At 36.0% G+C, this 21,444-nt stretch overlaps 1 protein-coding gene across 1 annotated transcript in view; it reads right to left on the reverse strand.

Annotated features, from left to right (window-relative positions):
* BMP5 (bone morphogenetic protein 5) overlaps window positions 1–21,444 on the reverse strand; it is a 117,391-nt gene that overhangs the window by 15,745 nt on the left and 80,202 nt on the right. The window contains exon 4 of the mRNA XM_057699346.1: window positions 3,486–3,680. Coding sequence (XP_057555329.1) covers window positions 3,486–3,680 — 195 coding nt within the window. The remainder of the gene's footprint in view (window positions 1–3,485; window positions 3,681–21,444) is intronic.

Genomic DNA, 21,444 nt, shown 5'->3' on the forward strand with positions numbered 1-21,444 from the left:
TCTCCAAAAGCAATGTATATAGGAAGGAAAAGATTTGAAAGTACATGTATCATGTTGATATCAGTGTGTCAACATAACCTATCTCAAAATAATTAGGTGATCAGAGGAGAACGTTAGCTTTATTTATGATTTATTTTTAAATAATGAAAATGTATATTAACTATATAATATAAAACATTCTAAACAAATAATTCCAATTAATTGTTCTTCAGGGTTTTGATTAATATGTTTATCCAAGAGGCATGACTTTACACTCTATCATTAGGCAAGAGATAGCGCCTGTCAGAGTTGGGAGTTGCAGAGTGTCCCCATTTTATTTATTTATTTATTTATTTATTATTTATTTATTTACTTATTGGCCACACCATGTGCGCAGCATGTGGGATCCTAGTTCCCCAACCAGGAATGGAACCCGTGCCCCCTGCAGTGGAAATGCGGAGTATTAACCACCGGAACACCCAGGAAGTCCCAGAGTATTCCCATTTTAATGCCTCTTTGAAAGACTTGTCTTAAGAAATCACCATGGTTCCAGGCAGGGCACTAATGATTGGATTTACCTTCAAAGATCCCTAGTACCTTGCGATAAGCACCTTTTCAAGTGGTTCTGCAGTGAACCAGGACTTGCCATGTGCCCTATATACTCTCCAAATTCTTAATGCTCTATTTTTTTCAGCACTGATATAGTGCTTAAAACAGCACCTTGCTCTTGGTAGGTTCTTTAAAATCTTATCAGCTTAGCGCCTTTCCATCTTAAAGGGTGCCTCCCTTAACATTTAGCTATTACTTGCATTTTCTTTCCCCCAAACCCAAGTTCAAATGAAAATCAACTGTGCTGGCTCATCATGAAATAAGCAACATCTCTCACAAAGTGTCTGCTCAACCTTCTTGCCAAAAACCTGAAGAGGAACAAAGACGGTGGGTTTCTGTAGAAAATCTGGAAGCAGTGGTTCTATGTATATGCACCTGAAAAAGGAACTTAGTTTTTCCCATACAGTCAACACATTAAGTTCTTCAACGTGTGTTTGTGAAGTTGTTGTTTTGTGTTAGACACTGTTCTAGGCTCTTCCACAGGAGCATGGAAGAATAAATGGGCCCTGAGAAGTCAGAAGGCAAGACTCTTTGAAAAAAGAAAAGTATGAGGTTAAGGCAACTTTTAATGTTTGAGGATATGCTTTGCAAAAAAAAAAAAAAAATTCAACCAAACAAACTTCTAATATGACTCTCTCCCTTCTCCCTCCTGGCCCCTTTCTTAGTTATGAAGTCTTCATACAGTATTTTATTGTAAAAGCCTAGTAGTATTACAGCATTTACTATTTATATTTGGATAATTTTAAAATTTCACTGGCATTTCAAGTCCTCTAAGTATCAAATTTTATGTTTATATTAAACCCCTGTCTTTCGGGCCAAATCCTATGAGACTTTTTCCCGTCTGCTTGATTACTACCTATTGAAAGGTTAAGTCTCATACACACAAGCTAGCTACTTTCTTTCTTCTATTATCAAAATATGAACACGTTCCAAAACCATCTACTGCATATTTCACAGAAATGGGTGCCAATGACACACTTTTTAAAAAGAAAATATTGGTCTATATTAGAATAATTTTGTACTCTAAATGGTGTTAGGAAACTGGTGAAAAGTTACGTGATTTCTGTGCCATGTGTTTTATACATCTCTAGTTATAGAAGCACATTTGTTACTTGTGGTCAGGAAGGGAAGATAAATAGAGTTCACCAATAGGGAGAAGGACTTGGATGATTTCAGTTGCTGGAACACCTCTGCCAGAGTCATTATGAGCTCTAATAATACGTAGGCGACTTATCCTTTTCCCTTTGTAATTTCCTCAAAAATTATTTAATATTCTATTCAAGATTTAACAAATCTTTTTCTTAATGCAGGCTGCTACATTAAATTAAAAACATTTCAACCCATTTCAGAACCATTCTACATGAAAAGAAAAATATACAATTTTGACAGGCTAGTATTTACAAGGAAGAAAAGGTCTTAGAAAGTTATTTTTCTCCATTTTTCATATTAAGCAATTACAATTTTTGCCAAACTAAATATCTTGTGAAGATCTTTATAAAATAGCCTTGTAATAAGGCACTAATATCACATTTTACTTTCAAGTGAAAAAGACAGTTAAACTTATTTGATGGAAAATTATTTTAAAACCTGGCTTTCTGTGTAGCATGTAATTCAGTATAATGCAATACCATATAGAACTCTTCCCTCTGCTTCTGTTGCTAGATGCACAAAATGACTTCTCTCTAACACGATTCCCCTGCACCCACACTCTAGAAGGGCTCCAATGGATTCCACTTAGTATTTTTGTTGAGAGTCTCAGGTTCAAAAAAAATTCTATGTATTTTTGTTTCATTTGTAATCATTCATTTCTTATCTATCACTCATGCATGCTTGAGTAATAAAAAATTACAATATGATTTGTCAATTTCTAGCAATTGGGAAAAAATGAAGATTTTTTCTGGAATAATGGTGAACACTGTCTGAATGTGTCTTTTTGGAAGAGCAAAACATTCTAATTTGCCGAAATACCCTATGCAGAGGTCATATCTGTTTTGTTCACCAGCTCATTCACTGTGCCTCACAAGTGCGCTGCATGTGGTGGACATCAACATAGAAGAACACACATTTTACAAATGAACAAAAATGTCATACTAAGTTGGAATGTTCCAGGGCAAGGTTTCCCCTTCAAATGGGTTTATTTTTCATAGAGAAGACAATTCCTAGGAATAAAATAGCCATCATTCTCATCTAAGAACAGCTTATGAAAATTTGTTTGTAGCCAGGACTAAACAAGGTACTTAATGAGTTCAGATCAACTGTACTTTAATCTCCCTTTCTATCAATTAATAGATTAAATTGCAAGCACAGTGGGATCAATTGTGCATTTGTAACATTTTTTTCGATTTCATATATGCAGGTATATGAACATACACTCAAAGCAAATTATCTAGATAACAACCCTTCAAATAATTAAAGGAAATATAAATACTACCTCAATTACCACACAATCTACCCTGCTTCTCTTGTCAGAAAAAAATTAAACTTCATGATTCACATGTATTATTTTGAGTATCAAAGTAATATTTTTATTTTGAATTTACCTGGTTACCCATCCATATCTGAGAGGCCTTGGAAAAGTCAGCTCACAAGCTGTAGAGTTCAATTTTGGTTAGCCTTTGTCAATGTAGATGGTCCATAATTTTATTACTGCCAGCTTGATTTTAATTTGAATTGCATCTTTCAACATATGAAGGCAAGTCTACTTACAGTATTTTAAAATGAATTACTGAGTGATTCACTGATGAAACATTTGGGGGATGCATGCGAGAAACATCGCTGGATGATTTAATAGACTAAACGAAGGTATATGCAGAGGGTAAATTTATTGTGGCTACTTGATCAGCAACTTATGACCCCATCACTCTCTCTGCAGAACTGCTGCTCTGGTTTTATCTTACCTCCAACACTGGACATTCTGGAGGAGTCCTGATGAGAGCTAGATTTATTGCGGTTTTGATTTTTCCGTTTGTTGGCTGCTCTCACAGATCGGAGAAGGACCTCGCTCGCCTTGAAGAAGGCCACCATGAACGGTTGTTTTGACTGAGGCCCATGTCTTCCCACGAGGCCAGCCGACTTTACACTGATGCTGTGTCCTAGAACAGAGGGAAGGAGTACTGGGTTTATGAAGAAGAGATGAAGTTTACCTGATGGGAGTGAACTCAGAGGGTACTTGGGAAAAGGGAAACGTTTTAAAATGCTGTTAGAATGTGTTTTTTTGCAGGCCAAAGATTCTTATAAACATGGAAAGTTTACCATTACAAACAATTATCCATGCTTGGTTTTCCATATCGTATCACTCTTCAGCTACAGAACACCCTCAGGCCTTCACTGACGGACCCTTCTCAGACCTGGAAGTTGGCAATGCTCTAAATGAAAAGGTTTGACCACCATCAGCCTGAAAATGTTCACGTTAAACAGCAATTTCAAAAATATTAGTTATGGGCACTTCTACATTAGGTGCCTTATATTTTTCCTCCATGTGATCAAAGCTGAATGGCTGGCTGGGTGTTTCTGCTTTCTCCAGCTTCTTTGGAGACTTTCCAGTGTTAATTAGCGTTGATAGCCTCCCCCCTCACCTCTGGCCTGTGCCCAGCGAACTTTACAAAGCTGTGATCTACTTGAAGCTCTTCAAAGATCCCTTCAGAACCCCCATTGGGAATGGAGCTTTGCTTTAAGCTCCAGGTCTTTCTCCATGTAAAGGATTTTGAAGCAAACATGAAAATTACGGAATCCCTCCCCGTCAGAACTTGGACGTGCCTGAATGATGTTTACTGAAACAATTTCAGAAGATGCAAACCAAGCCTGGAGATGCTCAGATAAGAAGAAAAATTCCAGGTGAGCTTGGAGACTCACCTCGGTCTCTAAAGCAGCCTGTGTCCCAGACCCTTCTGAGCCCGTTGGTGTGGTTGTTTATCAGAAAAGGAGCGCACCCAGGACCAGGGCAGGAGTGGGTGGGAAGTGTCCTAGAGACTAGAAGTAGATGTTGATAAAGCACTTCTCCCGCTGGGGTAGCAATAATAATACTTATCATTATAATAACGTGAAACATGTTTGGAGCATTGCTATGTGCTTTAGGCATTTTTTAAAAGTGTTTTCCATGCATTATTTAATGTGATTCCACAAATACCCTAGGAGTTAGGTATTACTGTTTCCCCCTTTTCACAATTCAGTCTTGCTATGATATTCTCATTTAAAATAATTATCACAGAAAATTTTGTATATATATATGTGTGTTTGTGTATATATAAAGAAAACCATTAGTTGTTACGGAATTCAATGAAAATCACCCAGAGAGGATGGACTGTTTAACCTTCAGCTACCTGTAGTTGAAAATTACCCCAAATTCATGCAAAAACAAAAAAAATTCGACTCCAGATACAGATTTTACCCATCTTTTCAGAGTAATATATCATGTGGTTTCAAACACATGCATGATTCGTCCTGCCTTGCCCCTTGAAAGATGTGTAGGCTTTCTTAAAATATTTATTCAGTTAAGACTGTGGAGCAGCCTCAGTTCATGATAAGACCTGACCCACCTTTGAAGGAAAGGGAAACGGGCCCATGAAATGGCATCAGTGGCATTTTAGCAAATAAACTCTTGCTTTTAATACAATTTATTTTGGCAGCATAAACACTTTTGTGTATACTTGTATTATGCAGGGACCCTCTACCGTCAGAAAACGAGACTGTTATGTGAGGCTGTGCAGCTGTTGGGAGGGACACAGAGGTCCTTTAAATGTGGAGATATTGGTTAAAGAAAAATGCGTGTGTGTCAATGCAGGCAGCATCCATCGATGTCCTCAACAATTGCTCACTGGGAAAACCTGTCGCACTTACAAATATGAAAACGGCCACTGGCTTCCCAAATGCCGCTCCACTCTATCCTAGCAGAGAAAGAACTTCCACATAATCAGAGCAGTAAACCTTAAACAAATAAGTGTATGGGTTTCTCTTTTAAATGCAAACTTACAGTGGCTCCACGCCAGAGTCTATATTTCTTAGAAAAACTCTATCACTGGCATAAATGAAAGAGACAGTTTGATTTGTGGTCAGAGTAGTTTCCATTCTACTTCCACTGTAACAAATGTATTAATTCAGCTCAGACTTCCTCCTTCTGGCAGCCCTTTTGCTGTAAAAAGAGAAATTAGAAGTTCCAGCCAAATACCATACCTTGAACTGACCCACCTCAATACATAAACACTTTTACAACATGTTTATTCAGGTGTAGCACTTGAAATTGGTTTAAGATGTTTCCAGTGACAGAGAGAGCAGCAAAAGAAAAAAAAAAAAAAAAAAAGAACACAGAACTGAGAAACTTAACTGTGATGGAAGAGAATAACTGGCGATCTGTTCTTTAAATTTTGGATTTTTTTTTTTCTGTCTTGGAGCACAACATAAAAGTATTTGTTGAGCTTTGAGTTTGATGTTTTCATGAAGTGTTAATTTAAAAGGAACAAAATTTTTACTTGTATACATGGATGACTGCAGAAATCATTTTTAATAAATGATTTTTCTAATACTGAAATAGATTGCCACACGATGGGTGCGAATGGAATACAGTAAAATCGGTTTTCCATTCATTACAACACACACTGACCCTTTTCTAGTTAAATAAGCATTCAACCCAAAGGTCCAAGCTTCCTTGGGTTTGCAAGAGGGTTCCTTTTGTGATTATTCAAAAGACTTTCAATGTTTTGATTTTTATCAGTGGAGAAAGAAGATTGCTCTCAAGATTTGTGTTCTGAAAAGTGTAAAGATGTGTGTGTGTGTGTGTGTGTGTGTGAGACAAATATGGGTTTCTTGGGCTTTACAAAGGTGGATATTGTGTGTGAAGCAAAGTCCCCTTCAAACCAATGTGAACTCCCTTTAAAATAACTTTTGATATTATTAAGTTTCCTCTTGGTTTCCTTTCCACTTCAGCAATGAGGTGACTATTAAGATTCCATAAGTTCATACTCGCTTAGTGGCTCTTGATCTTGAGCTACACCCTGGAAGCATTAACTATTTGACCTTCTCCTTCAGACACATTATACCTCCACTGATTATGTTGACTGAACCTTTTGAATAGGGCTGAACAGTCGTTTTCTTTAGAAGTGCTAATAGAAACCCAGACTATATTTCAGGTATTAAAAATAACATCTTTTATAAAATCTATTTAACAATGTTGACTTTTATTATTAAAGGTTTTAGATATGGCAAATATATCAGTAAAGAAACCTACCTAAAACATGTTGACTTACGAAAACTATACGTAGGTGTGTATTACCATGGTTTTATTTTCCAAAGCTAATCCTTATTTTTGACTTCTCATTAAAATATATAGGTAGGAAACATATATACATTCAGGACAGAATACACAGTGGATACCAGATGCAAACTATTATAGATAGGATGGATAAACAACAAGGTCCTACAGTATAGCACAGGGAACTCTATTCAATAACCTGGGATAAACCATAATGGGAAAGAATATGAAAAAGAATAAATATATATACGTATAACTGAAAAATATATATACATAGTGAAAATAAACATGACCTTGGGTAATAAAAAGAGTATTAAAATAAAAGGGTGATAAGGGACACCAGCTTAAATCCAAGCTTAATCATTTTAGGATTCAAACAAATTTCAGCATAGCTAGAACATGGGTAAGCCTAATTCACCAGGCATATATTTGGAAGCGAATAGAAAAACCTGGAGGGAGAGAACTCGTTGAAAGGAAAAGGTGAGCCCCTAGAGTACAGATTCAGAGCAATATCCCAGTAAGTACAAGGAAGCAGGGATTTTGAGTCTGTAACTCAGTCTTCTTTCTGGCCTTGCTCCAGTGTTCGCATGATTAATTCCTTAAGAACCAAGTGGACTCAAGAAAAATCTAACAGACCTATTTTTACCCAAAGTCCCTGTAAAATCCTGGGAGGGCAAGGGAGGCCTACTTGGGAGTTTGGTTAACTGTGTGACACAAGCGGTAGCCAAAGATTCTTCGTACCTCAGAAGTGTGGCTTCCAAGTAGCTCCACCTTGGTACAAGATGGCAGAACCAGAACGAAGACAGGTCGAAGATGATCTCCTATATCAGCATCAGCTTCAGAGAGTGGTAGCAGTTCAAAGCAAAGCAAAGCAGCAATCTCATGGCATTGGGAGTTTTAAGGTGGATCAAAAACTGTCCCAAAGTGAGAGGGAGAGCAAGTGATGGGATGAAGTGGTCCTAGAATAGGAGGACACTTCCCTTGTGTCACATTTGATGTTGTATACTAGGAAGAGAGAAGGGCAGTGATCTGCTAAATAGGTTGGGTGAGAGCAAGAGAAAGAAAAGAATTTGATTGTTGGGAGTTGTTCAAGTTTAAATACACTTGGGATCTCCCACACAAATGGGAGAGGAGATAGAAAAGTTTCTTTGAAAGATACACCAGCATTTCAGTGATTTCACTGATGGCAGCTGGACCCAAAGAAACATGGCACCCAATTATCCCAGGTTTATGTATCACAGAATTCTTGGATTATAAATAAAAGTTTGATGAGAACAAATATGGGGGTCCAGAGTTCGATACGGGCAGAGGTATCATCTTTTGCATTTTAGAAAAGAATACTCATTAAATCTTTCCATGTGAATGTTTTCCAGAACTATCCCTATCTTGCCCACCTTGTTTTCATCTCAAAATGACTCTACAAGTACTGAAGGAAGAGAAGCAATTTGAGAAGCAAACACATGGGCATTTCTCAGTTTTATTAAGTACAGATTGAATAAAGATGGGGTTAGGATGGTATCTTGTAAGGAAATAATTATTCTTTTCACACAGGAATCGAGAAGATAGTATGTGAGGCTGGAGCTTTAACCTACGCATTTTGCCATAACTGAAGATGGAAATTCAAGATGTCCAGATCTGCTCCCCTGTCCCTTGTGACTTTACATGAGTCTGGGGGACAGGGTATTGTATTCACATCTGCCTAATGACATAACTATTTTCAAATTTAGAATCATCCAGAAGGTAGGCTGGCAAACCGCAGATCCATCCCCAACTCACTAGTTTTGTATTTCAGACCATTCTTTTTGGAAAATGTGACTTTCAAAATGTTTATTTCTTTAAAAACAGGGTTATTAAAAGAGCCTCTGACATAAAACAGCTCTTTAGAGACATGTTGATGTTATAAGGGTAAGTGGTTCCAAATATGAGCATTTAGTTTCCCTCCAGAATACACAATTTGAAAAACATTCATTTGCAGATTTATCAGAGTCTAAATGTTGATATCACTATAAGATGTTAGCATAAATTCCACTGCTTTTTTTCCTAAAAACCCCCAGTAATTGAACACTTAACCTAAAACACCTGTGATGAAACCTGTGCACAAATTACCTATTCTTCATTTCAAAAGACGCTTACAGCATCCTTTGTGGACGAGTTCACAGAAAACAAATCACTGCATTGTTTCTCATTCACATATTTCTCTTGCTCTTTGCTTAGTTTCAATGTGTGATTAAATTTGATTCTGGTACTCTTAAATTATAGTTTTCATGGCTCTAAATTATACTGGAATTGTACCCTTTTTAGAAACAGATGATTTAAAATGTGCAGAATTCTCTACCCGGCATATAGACTAAATCATTTTTATATCAGATTTTAAGGAATGTGGAGGAGGTAGACTTTTGTCTACTTAAATTCCATATACATTTTAACTCAGTGAAATGTTAAATTAAGCAAATTGTAATCTATCTATGAATTTCATCTGTGTCATAATTTTATGAAAAATTTGCATAGTTTCCAGTTTTATAGTAAAAGCACAGACCTACGGCCAGATATTTGAAGTATTATAGAATTTTACATTCATGCACAGAATTGTCCTATTTTTAAGATGGTTTACATTGCCTTGCAATCTCAAACAAGAACAAGGAAAAGCTGAGATTTTAAACTATTTCAGTGATACTGAAAACTCCCAGTAATGTGGTATTGGTTAGAAAATATATATTTTTGAACTTTGGAGTGCAAGGGAGTTAGATTTTTTAGTGATTCTGGGCTTCTGTTTAACAAGCCAGGCTCATCATGCAATTTCTTTGCTAGATCTTTTCATTATTTATACTGACATTTAAAAGAGTAAATTTTAAATAACCATTGTTGGGACCTCCCTGATGGCTCAGCGGTTAAGAAATCCACCTGCCAATGCAGGGGACACACATTCGAGCCCTGGTAGGGGACGACTCCACATGCCTCAGAGCAACTAAGCCCCGGCACCACAACTACTGAGCCTGCCCTCTAGAGCCTGTGAGCCACAACTACTGAACCCGCATGCTGCAACTGCTGAAGCCTGAGCACCTAGAGCCCGAGCTCCACAACAAGAGAAGCCACCGCAATGAGAAGCCTGCGCATCACAACGAAGAGTAGCCCCCTGCTCGCTGCAACTAGAGAAAGACCGTGTGCAGCGATGAAGACACAATGCAACCAATAAATAAATAAATAAATAAATAATAAATAACCTTTGTTTTATATTATTATACGTTAACAATTATATAGTCATTATTAAAAAGTATCAAAAACAAAAGAAGGGTCAAATGTAATATGTGTGAATAAGGGTAAGATTCTGTGGCTGATGATAAAGAAGGAAAGAGACACTGGAGGTGTGACATCCACGGAGGGGCAACAGGGGACCAAGTCCTGATGTGCCAACATCAGAGGGGGGTTGAGTATTATCTGCAGACAAGAAATGTGGTTACAATTCCTGGTAACACTGCAATTGAAGAAATTCATTTTCCTCTAAGATTGGGGTATGGGAAGGATAGAGAAGTTTAAAGGAGGAAGAGATTTTTTAAAGAGTTTCAGTTCTTCCTAAAATGTTTATAGAAGGGACTCTCCTGCCCTGCTGTCTGAGAAAGTCATGGGGATTAGTAAATAAATTGGGATGCTTGGTCAGAAACACGGGGTATGATGGCTCAAGGCGTGATGGGGGGAAATGCAAATACTTGAGAACTGCAGCTCAAGAGAATTCTGAAAGGTGGGGGGTTGAGGGGGCCTGGAGGAAGAAAGGCTGAGAAATATAAAGACGCAGGGCCAGAGGTTTGTGCCTTGTTGGGGAAGCTTTCCAGAACTCTCAAATGTTTTATTGCACTGAGGGTGGGACTGAGGTGATGGAAAAGGATTAGTCTCCTTCCACGGGACATGGTCTGAAATGCGGAGGCTTACTGTCTCGGGCGTGACAAGCCCCACAAATGCTTTTTACTGGGGCCCTCTTTTCAGCTAGTGGAAAATGAATCTCAAACTAAGAATTGTAGTTTACCTTCACATAAGCACTTATTTTTAATAGCTCCTCTCTTTATAGAGCCTTTCCCCTGAGGCCCTATGAGTTTTACAGACATCATCTGTCACATGCCCCCAAAAGATTGGTTAGCAGTTGGTCTTACAGGTCTCATTTATTTTAAGAAAGCAGAAACGTTCTTTTCACAAAACCATGGGAAGAGTGAATTATTTTTAGTCTCTTTTCCGGTTATTATGTGACTTTTTAAAATAAGAAATGTGTACACATGCATACACTTCTTTCCTTTAAAATCCCAGGGGAGTTAAATAAAACCATAATGAAAGCACAGTTTCAGCAGAAATCAACTGAAAAGTCTTTAAAAACAATTTTTAAGTGTTAAGATATCAACGAAGAAAAGCTTTTAGACGTCAAACTCATCTGAGTTTCTTTCATAGCAGTGAAGTTAATTTCAGACTCTGTATTTTATCTACAGTGGATGAAAGCAGTCTTTGCAATGAACTTAATGCAGTTACTTGGGAAATTTATGAGTGTCTAAAGGAAACATTCTTTTTTACCAGCTTATATGATATATTATTCAAAAAGAACTTTTATCATACAGAAAAACATAGTTCATTAAATGTTTGACCTTCCCCTTCAATTTGATAACATGAACCTGTGAAACAATCATAAGCTACTTCTAGAATCTTTAGAATAGTCCAGGACTACCAAATTGAAGAGAAATAAATCACTTTGACACTTAAAAAGAGAAAGAGTGAAAGGAGTAAAAGGTATTTTCCAAAAGACATAATGAAGGCCTGATACTGAATACCTAAAGTATATACCATGATAAATGCCTACCTTTTGCCCAAAAAAAAGAAAAAAAATGGAATTCAGACATTTGGGACTTAGTTCTTTCCTTCACATATGAAGGCTGGATCACAAAACATTCTTCTGAGTGAAGAGAAGCAGAACATTTTCTTCACTTTTTTTCACATCTCTGGCCATGGCAGAATGAGTACTGGCCTGCCCCACGTAAGGGACCAGGTGAGCCCTCATACCACCATGATTCCATGGTGGGCCCCAGAGCACAAGCATCCTTTGACCTGTCCACGTGCAAAATAACAGTTGGGTTCCCAGGGTGTTTACCTTTTGGTCAGCCTGAGTCAGAAGAACATCTGATCTCACAGCCTAAGTAGAACTGTCATGTTTCTATTAGTTTATCACTTCACAGAGAAATCATGTGAATACTCCACTCATAAATAGAGCTAGTACCCAAAAGTCATAACAAGTATGCCTTTCAAAAGAATCAGGGATATTGGGAATTGAGAAGGTGAGTCAGTTCAGTCCTTCTGAAGTTAAGAAAGAAGCAACAGAGACTTCCTAGGTGGCGCACTGGCTAAGAATCTGCCTGCCAGTACAGGGGACACGGGTTCGATCCCTGCCCTAGGAAGATATCACATGCTGGCGGAGCAACTAAACCTGTGCGCCGCAACTACTGAGCCTGTGCTCTGGAGCCCATGAGCCACAACTATTGAGTCTATGTGCCACAACTACTGAAGCCCACGCACTTGGAGCCCATGCTCTGCAACAAGAGAGGCCACTGCAATGAGAAGCCCACGCACCACAAGGAAGAGTAGCTCCTGCTCGCCACAACTAGAGAAAGCCCATGTGCAGCAACGAAGACCCAACACGGCCAATAAATAAATAAATTAATTAATTAAAAAAAAAAAAGAAAGAAGCAACAGCTGCCATTTTGAAGCTTGGTCATTCACCAGTTGTGGTACATACAACGAAACAACGGTTACATTTTTTAAAAGAATAAAATTAGGCTCGGAGAAGGGTCATTTTTTTTAACTCAGCCCTGTCCACCTAAAGCACTACCCTATTCCTTTAAGTACACAGAGTTCCCCTTTGTTAGGGATTACTTAGGGCTGATGCTTTCCTCTTGAGTGTCTGTCCCCCACCTTAAGAAGAGTGGAGGAATCCATCCATCTCCTGGGTCTGGCAGCGATACACACATTGTGTCTGTCAAGGACACTGTGGTAGCTGCTGGTTTTGTGATGTTTAAGGTCGGACTTTCTTTAGTAAATAGGAAGACCATGCCACACTCCTTCCAGCCATGACAACACAGATGGTCCCCCTTCCCCCACTCTCCACTCCCCTCAAATTGAAACTTGACAAGTTTGACTACAGAGAAGTTAGAATCCATGTTCAAGGAGCTGAGATATGTAATTTCCCTATCAAAGTATTTTCCCTCTACTTTCAAGTTTTGATCCCCACTTACAATATATACTGTTGGCTTTGATGAGTAGACACTTTGGTTTGTTTTGGTTTTCCTTTGTCCCTGTGAGCCTACGCAGGTTGAGGCAAAGTTTAGCCTCAGCACCAGTGACTGCCAATGCCTCACACAGACTAAAGGCTCTCTCTTCTTCCCATTGTGCTCTGTACTCGTGATGCAAAACCAGCACTGCCCTTGTTCTGCAAACTATCTTTAAGAAATACGTTAGTGACATTAAACTTACAGGGGAAAGAACAATGGGAGAAAGGGAGTCAGCTCCTGTGTATGATGAGAATAAGGAGAATCTCATATTCTTCATGGCCCTAAACCAATATTACCATGAAAATATTTACCTCTCAGATCATTAGTGGAAGCAGAGTTAGAGCCTAGAACAGGGGATATAACAAACAACAAAAGCTGGAGTATGTTCCTGACCTTGGCATTTGTTTGGCAAGATGGATGCTCCACGGTTACTATTTTGAATTAGGGAAAATCAAAAACAGAAATACAGATGTCGCCAAACAGGTCCATATCCATTTGCATTAAGAAAAATCTAAAAAATCGTAAAATACCACTTTCATCAGATAATGAAGCAGGACTAACTCCTGTTTGTCTCTGCTTCCTTTAAATCATTGATTTCAAAACTCATTTTCATGCATGTTTTGGGGTTGTGATGCGAAAATTTGGATAAGCAAATGTTTAACCAAGTGGCTCTCATTCCAATATAAACATACTACAAATTAAAACAAAGGAAATTGCCCTTAAAACCTGGTTTTAAAACATTGTGTATATAATGGACATAGTAAAATAGCAAATTCAAGTTTTCCAATTTATCACTGAATCTATTCTATGGTCAACTCTATTTGTAAAAAAAAGATTTTCTCTCTACCAATCATTATGCAAAATTAAACTAGGCTATGGAGGGCCATTTCAGAGTACCAACCAGAGAAAAATATATCAGAGGTAACAAAATAGATATAGATGTCTAAAAAGAATTAGATATAGATATCTAAAGATGAAATCTTCATTTTCAAAAGAATTAAGGGATCTGTAATTACATTCAAACCATTCTGTTCAAAATATAAGGTTTTTAGCACAGCAGTTAAGGCTCACCCAATGAAACTCTGCTCATGGGGAAAAAAAAATTAAAAGTCAAAGCTAAACACACTGAAAAATTAAAAATGTGGGCTTTTTTGCCGGAGTGTTTTTTTTTCAATTTTGAGGGGAAAAATTACCCCAATATGTTGTTCCGCAAAATGTAATTCAGGGAGTCCTCTTTAGGGCTGGAATAATACCGGGTCACCATCAGCCTTGATGCTGGGAAGGGGAATGATGAGATGAGAGGAAGGATGAATTTCATCCTGACTTTTTGCATAATAATCGATTAATAGATTTTGATAACTGCATGCTTGACTAGCCTCAGGTTAGTCTGCTGCACCGTGACTGAAACTACAAACTTGAGTACCAGTTGACCCTTCAAAAGGATGCTGGGGGAGGTAGGCATGAGGATTCCACCATGGGGAGTGTGGATTAAGGACACTAAAACGGAGAAGGAAAGAAAACAGGGAAGGAGAACCCAGCAAAATACATCAGTGAGTGACACGGGCACAAAGGGCGGGGGAAGTTTGTTATCAAATTCAAAATAAAGAAATTAAATATGGCTAAATTTAATTACATGTTGAAGCTGATCACTGACAAGAAAAAAGTTACTTTTTTCTTCTTTTCAGTCTATAAATTTATCAAATTAATGATAATTGTGTAAGGAGCTAAAAGAAATACTGAAGTAGTTAGATTTAGCAAAAAAATACAGTAAAAATGCTGTTACCTTTTGTGGGTCAGATCACAGTTAAATTCCAGATAGAAAATATAAAATCCGAAAGGTAATTACCAACAGATCCAACATAAAGTTCAATTTTGCTCCATAACAATCATTATTAATAGCATTGTTTTGTTTGGAAATTATAAAAATGCACTGGTTTTTTTTCAGTTTGGAATTAATATAAAATTCATATCATCTGTGCAAGTCACAGTATATAAGATCTGGCTAGGAAAACAAATCATTTTTAGGTTCATGGACAAGATTCTTGAGAGGCTAAGTTTCCTCGTGTACAAAATGGGAAAACAGTGAAGATAAAGTAGACATTCCATTTAAAAAGCTCATCAAATGGTTGGCATTTAGTATACTCTCAGGAAATATTAGTTTCCATTAGTTATTAATATTATTCTGATTGACCACAGCAAATACATGGTTTGAATACTTCTTTTGTATGGACTATAGATGCATCTAGGAAATAAAACCTGAATTAATCATGAAAACTAAAAAATACAAAATATTAGCAGGGAAGAAAAGGAAAGTACTGCCAAAATCAGTGTATAAAAAAAAGCAGATACTTGTATAGACAGAGAATAAGATTTGTTAAGTTGGGTGAGTTTGAAAATACATAAAGAATAGTTTATAAAAATTGTATATGACAGAATTAGTAAGAACTTAGGTTTAACAAAGCAGAAATTTAACAGGGCTCCAATATTTATGTTTAGTTACTCTAGCCATGAAAGGCATATTGATGATTTTGCTCATTTTTATGCAGTGGGAAAAGAGCAAACATCTAAAGCACACAGGAAAGATTTATGTTCTCTGATGTACTTTAAGACACTACACGAGTTAGAAAATCCATAGGTCACAGCTTACATGGGTTTGGAAAATTAACAAATACTGATCTTAAACCCCAAAGGAAATCTATGTCATGCTTATTTTCAGTAGAAATCTAGTCATTTTTACCATAAAGATACAGGAATTCTTCTCAGTGGAAACTCTTCTGAATCATTCACATAAAGTGACCAAGGCAGATTGCTTTGTTTAGCCGTCTTTTAAATCTCTCTTATGGCTTGATTCGTACCAAAAAAAATAATAATAAGATTTTTAGAAACTGATGTATTGCCATAGATTTATTTCTGTTTTAATGTTTTTAAAATTCTATCGAAATATGACAGAAACAGAAGTCATTTAAAAATGTTCTGGAGAAATTTAGATTAAGTTTTATGTTTTGTTATGATACTGAAAAACATATTGTGGCACTTAAAGAAAAAGAAAATATAATCCTACTTAATTGCTGTAATAAGAGCTCTCTAGACATCTTAATAGTTATAGATTTTCAACTGTGAACTTATTTGATCCTTCACATGATTAGTTGGGAATTTGTTTATGCCTGGGTATTTCCCTTGTTTGTACACACACACACACACACACACACACACACATACTTACCCCAAAAGAAAGTTCATGGGATGTCTAACGTTTCTTACTTCCCTTTATCCGTTTCTCCATCTCTGATTTTATATAATATCTTGAGTTTTGGTTTGAATGAAACTATTTAATGCCAGACTCCTTAAGATGGTACGTATCTATTCATTGTACCTGCTTTGAATATAATATTTATATATGCATACTGCTTAAAGTGTAAATATATGCTTATAAATTACAATTACCTGAGAAACTATCATAGGCAATATGATAATCCCTAGACAGAAGGTCAAATAAATAGTGAATTCTTCTAGTCACACGAACTCATTCCCTCACAATACAAATTATTCCATAGCCATTAACCCCCAGGTCTTAAGCATTTTATTCTTACGCCTTCAATCTGCCCTTTTTACACACTGATTTAATTTCTGAACTACAGGGAAAATTTAATTTCACTTATTCATTGTATATATTTAAGTATTTGAAAATAACTATTCTTCAACTGTCCTCCTAATTTATTCTTAAATATTCATCTAAAAGTCAAGCAAGTATTCTCTAATTATCCTCAACATTAAACATTACATGAAGAACTACTTCATTTATACTAATATTTACCTAAAACAAATCATAGGAGTATATGTTCCTTTTTCCTATCAGAACATTTAGCAAGATATGTGATTCTTGCAGTTTCTTAGAAGTAGAGACTCTCATTTATTTATTTGAAACCAATTGTCAGCACCATAAATTCAGCAACGGGGAGCCATACGGTTTTATGAACAAAAACAACTTAATTGCTTTAAAAGATAAAATTCAGATAAGGGAAGAGAATATTTTCAAATCTCAAAATGTTTAAGAGATCCTCTGATAAGTGGACATAATTCAACTTTTTGAACTGAGATACATAATGATGAGAAACTGTAGTCAAAACAGCAGGAAGAAAAGAAAAATATCACCCTTGATCTCTGAATTTCTTCTGCTACTTATTAGCACTATGTCAGCTGATATTCAGATTAACCAGCCACATAGATCATCTGACCCATGACACAGATAAACAGTCATCTGACAACACAGGGGCTTAATTTGGAAAATTTTCCCCTAAGGTAAAAAAGACTATTTTAGGGAATCTAAGGATAACACAACAAACTTATTTAATCGGATACTTGCATGGAAAAGCAGCGGATTCCAGGACTTGCTAAACTTAAGTGGATATCACATTAAGAACTCCTCATCTCACTCAGACAAACATGCTCACATTTAAGAAAAGTAAAAGAATATCAAGTTAGTAACTCGCACATTTGTTTAATATATATAATGACACGAGCACTTTAGATTCTAGAATAGATTTTTCTAATTAGGAGTATATAATTAGATATTATATATGTAATTCAAAAGATGTGGAATTTTTGAAAAATCTGATTTAAGACAGCATATTTAGGAGACATCACAGGATATTGCAATTTTGGAGAAAAAATTTATCAATATGTTAAATTACTCTGCACATAATAAGGAACAATAGAAATAAGCAACACTTCGAGGTTGTAGAGAAAAAAAAAAAACTAATCCCATTTCTTATTAATGTAGGTGTGGCAGTTGTCAATTTCCAGGAACGAACCCAAAAATTCCAAGTGGAAGGGTAGAGAACAAGGCAAAACCCTGGGTAATAAAAGTTTTAAAATACTCACTTTCAATTTAATTGTACTGATAACTAAAGTTAAGACCTTTTTTATAGTTTGAATAATATTGTTGGTGAAAATAAATAAAAGAGACTTAAATTGTTGGTTCTTTTAGAAAAGCTCTGAAATATCAATATATATGTACATATGTATAATTTCTAAAAATGGAATAGAGAAAACGTTTGTATACCAACAAGCATAAAAAATTTAAAAAGCTATAACTTTACCCCTTTACAATGTCTGGGAAATATAGCTGAGAACCAACACGGGTTATAACCTGAGGAGGAAACAATTACAGGGTTTGTATCTTGGACTTTCAAAGAGGTCTTCTATGATGTTTTTCTAATAATTCATAAAGTATCTTCAGTTTTCTGATTTTTTTTAATGGGAAATATCATTTATGTAGTGGAAACTTTATGCAATTTGCTAAAGATGTTAGCACAAAACATATTAGGAGCTCTTGGGCCCCACTGTTTAACAAAGACGATCAATGTTTTTTTTAACCATGTGTTCTATGAGTATTAAAATACTGCTTGTAACTCTACTGTCTTTGTAAGGAGCCATGCTGATGTGTAAGTCTTGCTAATAGGTTTATGAAGCCAAGTGAGAGTAATTTACACTGAGGCATCTCTGGATTGAAAATTTTTTTCTGATAGTTATGTAGGCCAGCCTTTCATCAATTATCCTTGTATATTACCTACAACAAGGGATGTTTCCCTTATATTCATTGATGCAATTAGTTATCCCCCAAATAACCATGTTATTTTTTTCTAAGAACAGAATGGTTGGGCCTAAAGAAAAATATCATATTAAATACTAGTAATTGGATATTCTCTGGTGCCTATGAAGACTAGCCAATATAAGCAATCAATTCTTCATAACACATACCTCTGAATGTTCATTTCTGTTGGCTTGGTACACTAGATCAGATGTATTTAAAGCTTCCTACCAATAACCATTTCATTAACTGAAGTTATTAGACATGCACCTAATAATGTAACTATCTATACACTATGCTTCCAACTAAATACTTAAGAACATATATCAATAATTTTGCCTCTCTCCAGTGGACTATCATTTGTGAATTTATCTAAAAACCTATTAAATCATCTGTAAAATCTCCACAATAAAAGAATTGATCCTAGGACTTCCTAGGTGGCGCAGTGGGTAAGAATCTGCCTGCCAATGCAGGGGACGTGGGTTCGATCCCTGCCCCAGGAAGATACCACCTGCCACGGAGCAACTAAGCCTGTGCACCACAAATATTGAGCCTGTGCTCTAGAGCCCGTGCGCCACAACTATTGAGCCCATGTGCCACATCTACTGAAGCCCACACGCCTAGAGCCCGTGCTCTACAACAAGAGAGGCTACTGCAATGAGAAGCCCGCACACCACAATGAAGAGCAGACCCCGCTCGCCACAACTAGAGAAAGCCCGTGTGCAGCAACGAAGACCCAACACAGCCAATAAATAAAATAAATTTATAAAAAAAAAAAAAAGAATCAATCCTAAATTTAAGGAGTGCCATGTGGAGTAAGTCTCTGTGCGTTTTCTCATCCAATTCAACCCAAAGACCTTTATTCCTGCCCTACCATGTTCCAGGTTCTATTGTCTCATATAGTCTCACACTGTCCTTGGAAGGTAATTACCATTCCACTCATTTAATTAATGCTATGGCTAAAATGTAAAATATTTTGTTAGAGCCAAGATTTGAACTTAGTTTTCCTAACAATTTCTTCTTAGAATTTATATTTCCAGAGTGGAACGATCTATTCTTTTTCTTTATTCTCCTTATTTAAATTATCAAAACCTAAACTCTGTTATCATAACAATAACTATAAATTTCTTTATATTATATTTAAGCATTAATGATAATGAATTTGAGTTGTTTCATACCTCTGAAACCTTTTTTTTTTCCTTGATTTGGCTACAAAATTTAGCGAAACTTTGAAATCTCTGATTTAAATCTGAATTTTTACCTTGATTCACTTGGAAACTATGCCACAAATTTGTTCAAAGAAAAATAGTTTTTAGAATCTTATTTTTAAAAAAAACCTCATACTGTTTCTTGGACATTGAACAATACTCTGACAAAACAACATTTTGATGACTTGAATACAAATGAATCAGCAACATACGGATTGAATTTTCGTTGACATATAAGTGGGTTTGAATAGAAAGGAAAAAGTCATTGGCAAAATTTACTCTGAGTATTGCCAAACCTTAAATGTTTGAAAACATAGGGTTTTTTAAAAGACATTCTAATGATCCCCAAAAATATTATCTTTGTTTTCCCATCTCTAAATTATTCTATAAACCCAAATTTGAAAAAAAAGAATTAATTTACTTGGAAGGTTTAAACTATATAAAGCATCAAACAATGGAAAATTATAGTGTTTGGGGAGAAAATCCAAGTCTTAAAAGCTAGATTAAATTGCTAACTGGGTAATAAACTCTGTGTATGCACATATATACATAGATAGATAGGTAGGATAGTAATTACCATAAATTTATTAATTTTAATAAGAATCTAACAAGCCTGATAATTAATGTATCTTTTTAAATTAGGGAACTGAGCATCTTAAATTGTAAGACAGACCTAAGCCTACTCATCTGCTGCTAAAAAAAAGAGAACCTATTTTATCACAGAGGGTTATTAACCACCACCAGGGAGAGTTAGAAAATTCTGAAACTGATTTAGCACAATTGGATACAACCACTTGTATAGAATTTCTAGATTTTGCCATTAAGAAGCAGCAATGTTTCTTTTCCCTTTGCTTGCTCATATGTTTGCTTTATTTAGCTGAGGCAGATATATGGAACTCAAAGAATTATCTATTCTGCATGAAAAAAATCAATAGAATATCCTTAAACGCTCCTGCCAAATCCGTGGCAGTCCATTTATCAAATTCCTAAAAAGAATATTGTACAAACTGAAGTCCTTTCCACAGGTCCTCTGAGGAATCATGATGCTACTTTTGATTTCCACAGTCTTTTGATTTTCAAAATATATTTAGGCCTCTTAGCTATTTTTTCTTTGTGGAAGCAGGATAAACAAAATTTAATAATCTATATCACTGATTTTCTCCTCAAATTGTGATTGAAACGATTTTAACTCCCATACTGTGGTTTGCAGTATAAAATTCTTGCGTGTCACGCCAAATTGGTTTGGTTAAGAATCACCCCAAATTTATAGTTTGGAATGTCTTCTTAAGAGTAACATGTTCCTATATGTAAAAAAGACAACAAGGTCCTGCTGTGTAGCACAAGGAACTATATTCAATGTCTTGTAATAAGCCATAATGGTAAAGAATACAAAAAAGTATATATATATATATATATATATACACACACATATATATATATAAAACTATATATATATATAACTGAATCATTTTACTGCACACCAAAAATAACACAACATTGTAAATCCATTATACTTCA

This window comes from Hippopotamus amphibius, chromosome 11 (assembly GCF_030028045.1).
Source record: "Hippopotamus amphibius kiboko isolate mHipAmp2 chromosome 11, mHipAmp2.hap2, whole genome shotgun sequence".
Lineage (NCBI taxonomy): Eukaryota > Metazoa > Chordata > Mammalia > Artiodactyla > Hippopotamidae > Hippopotamus > Hippopotamus amphibius.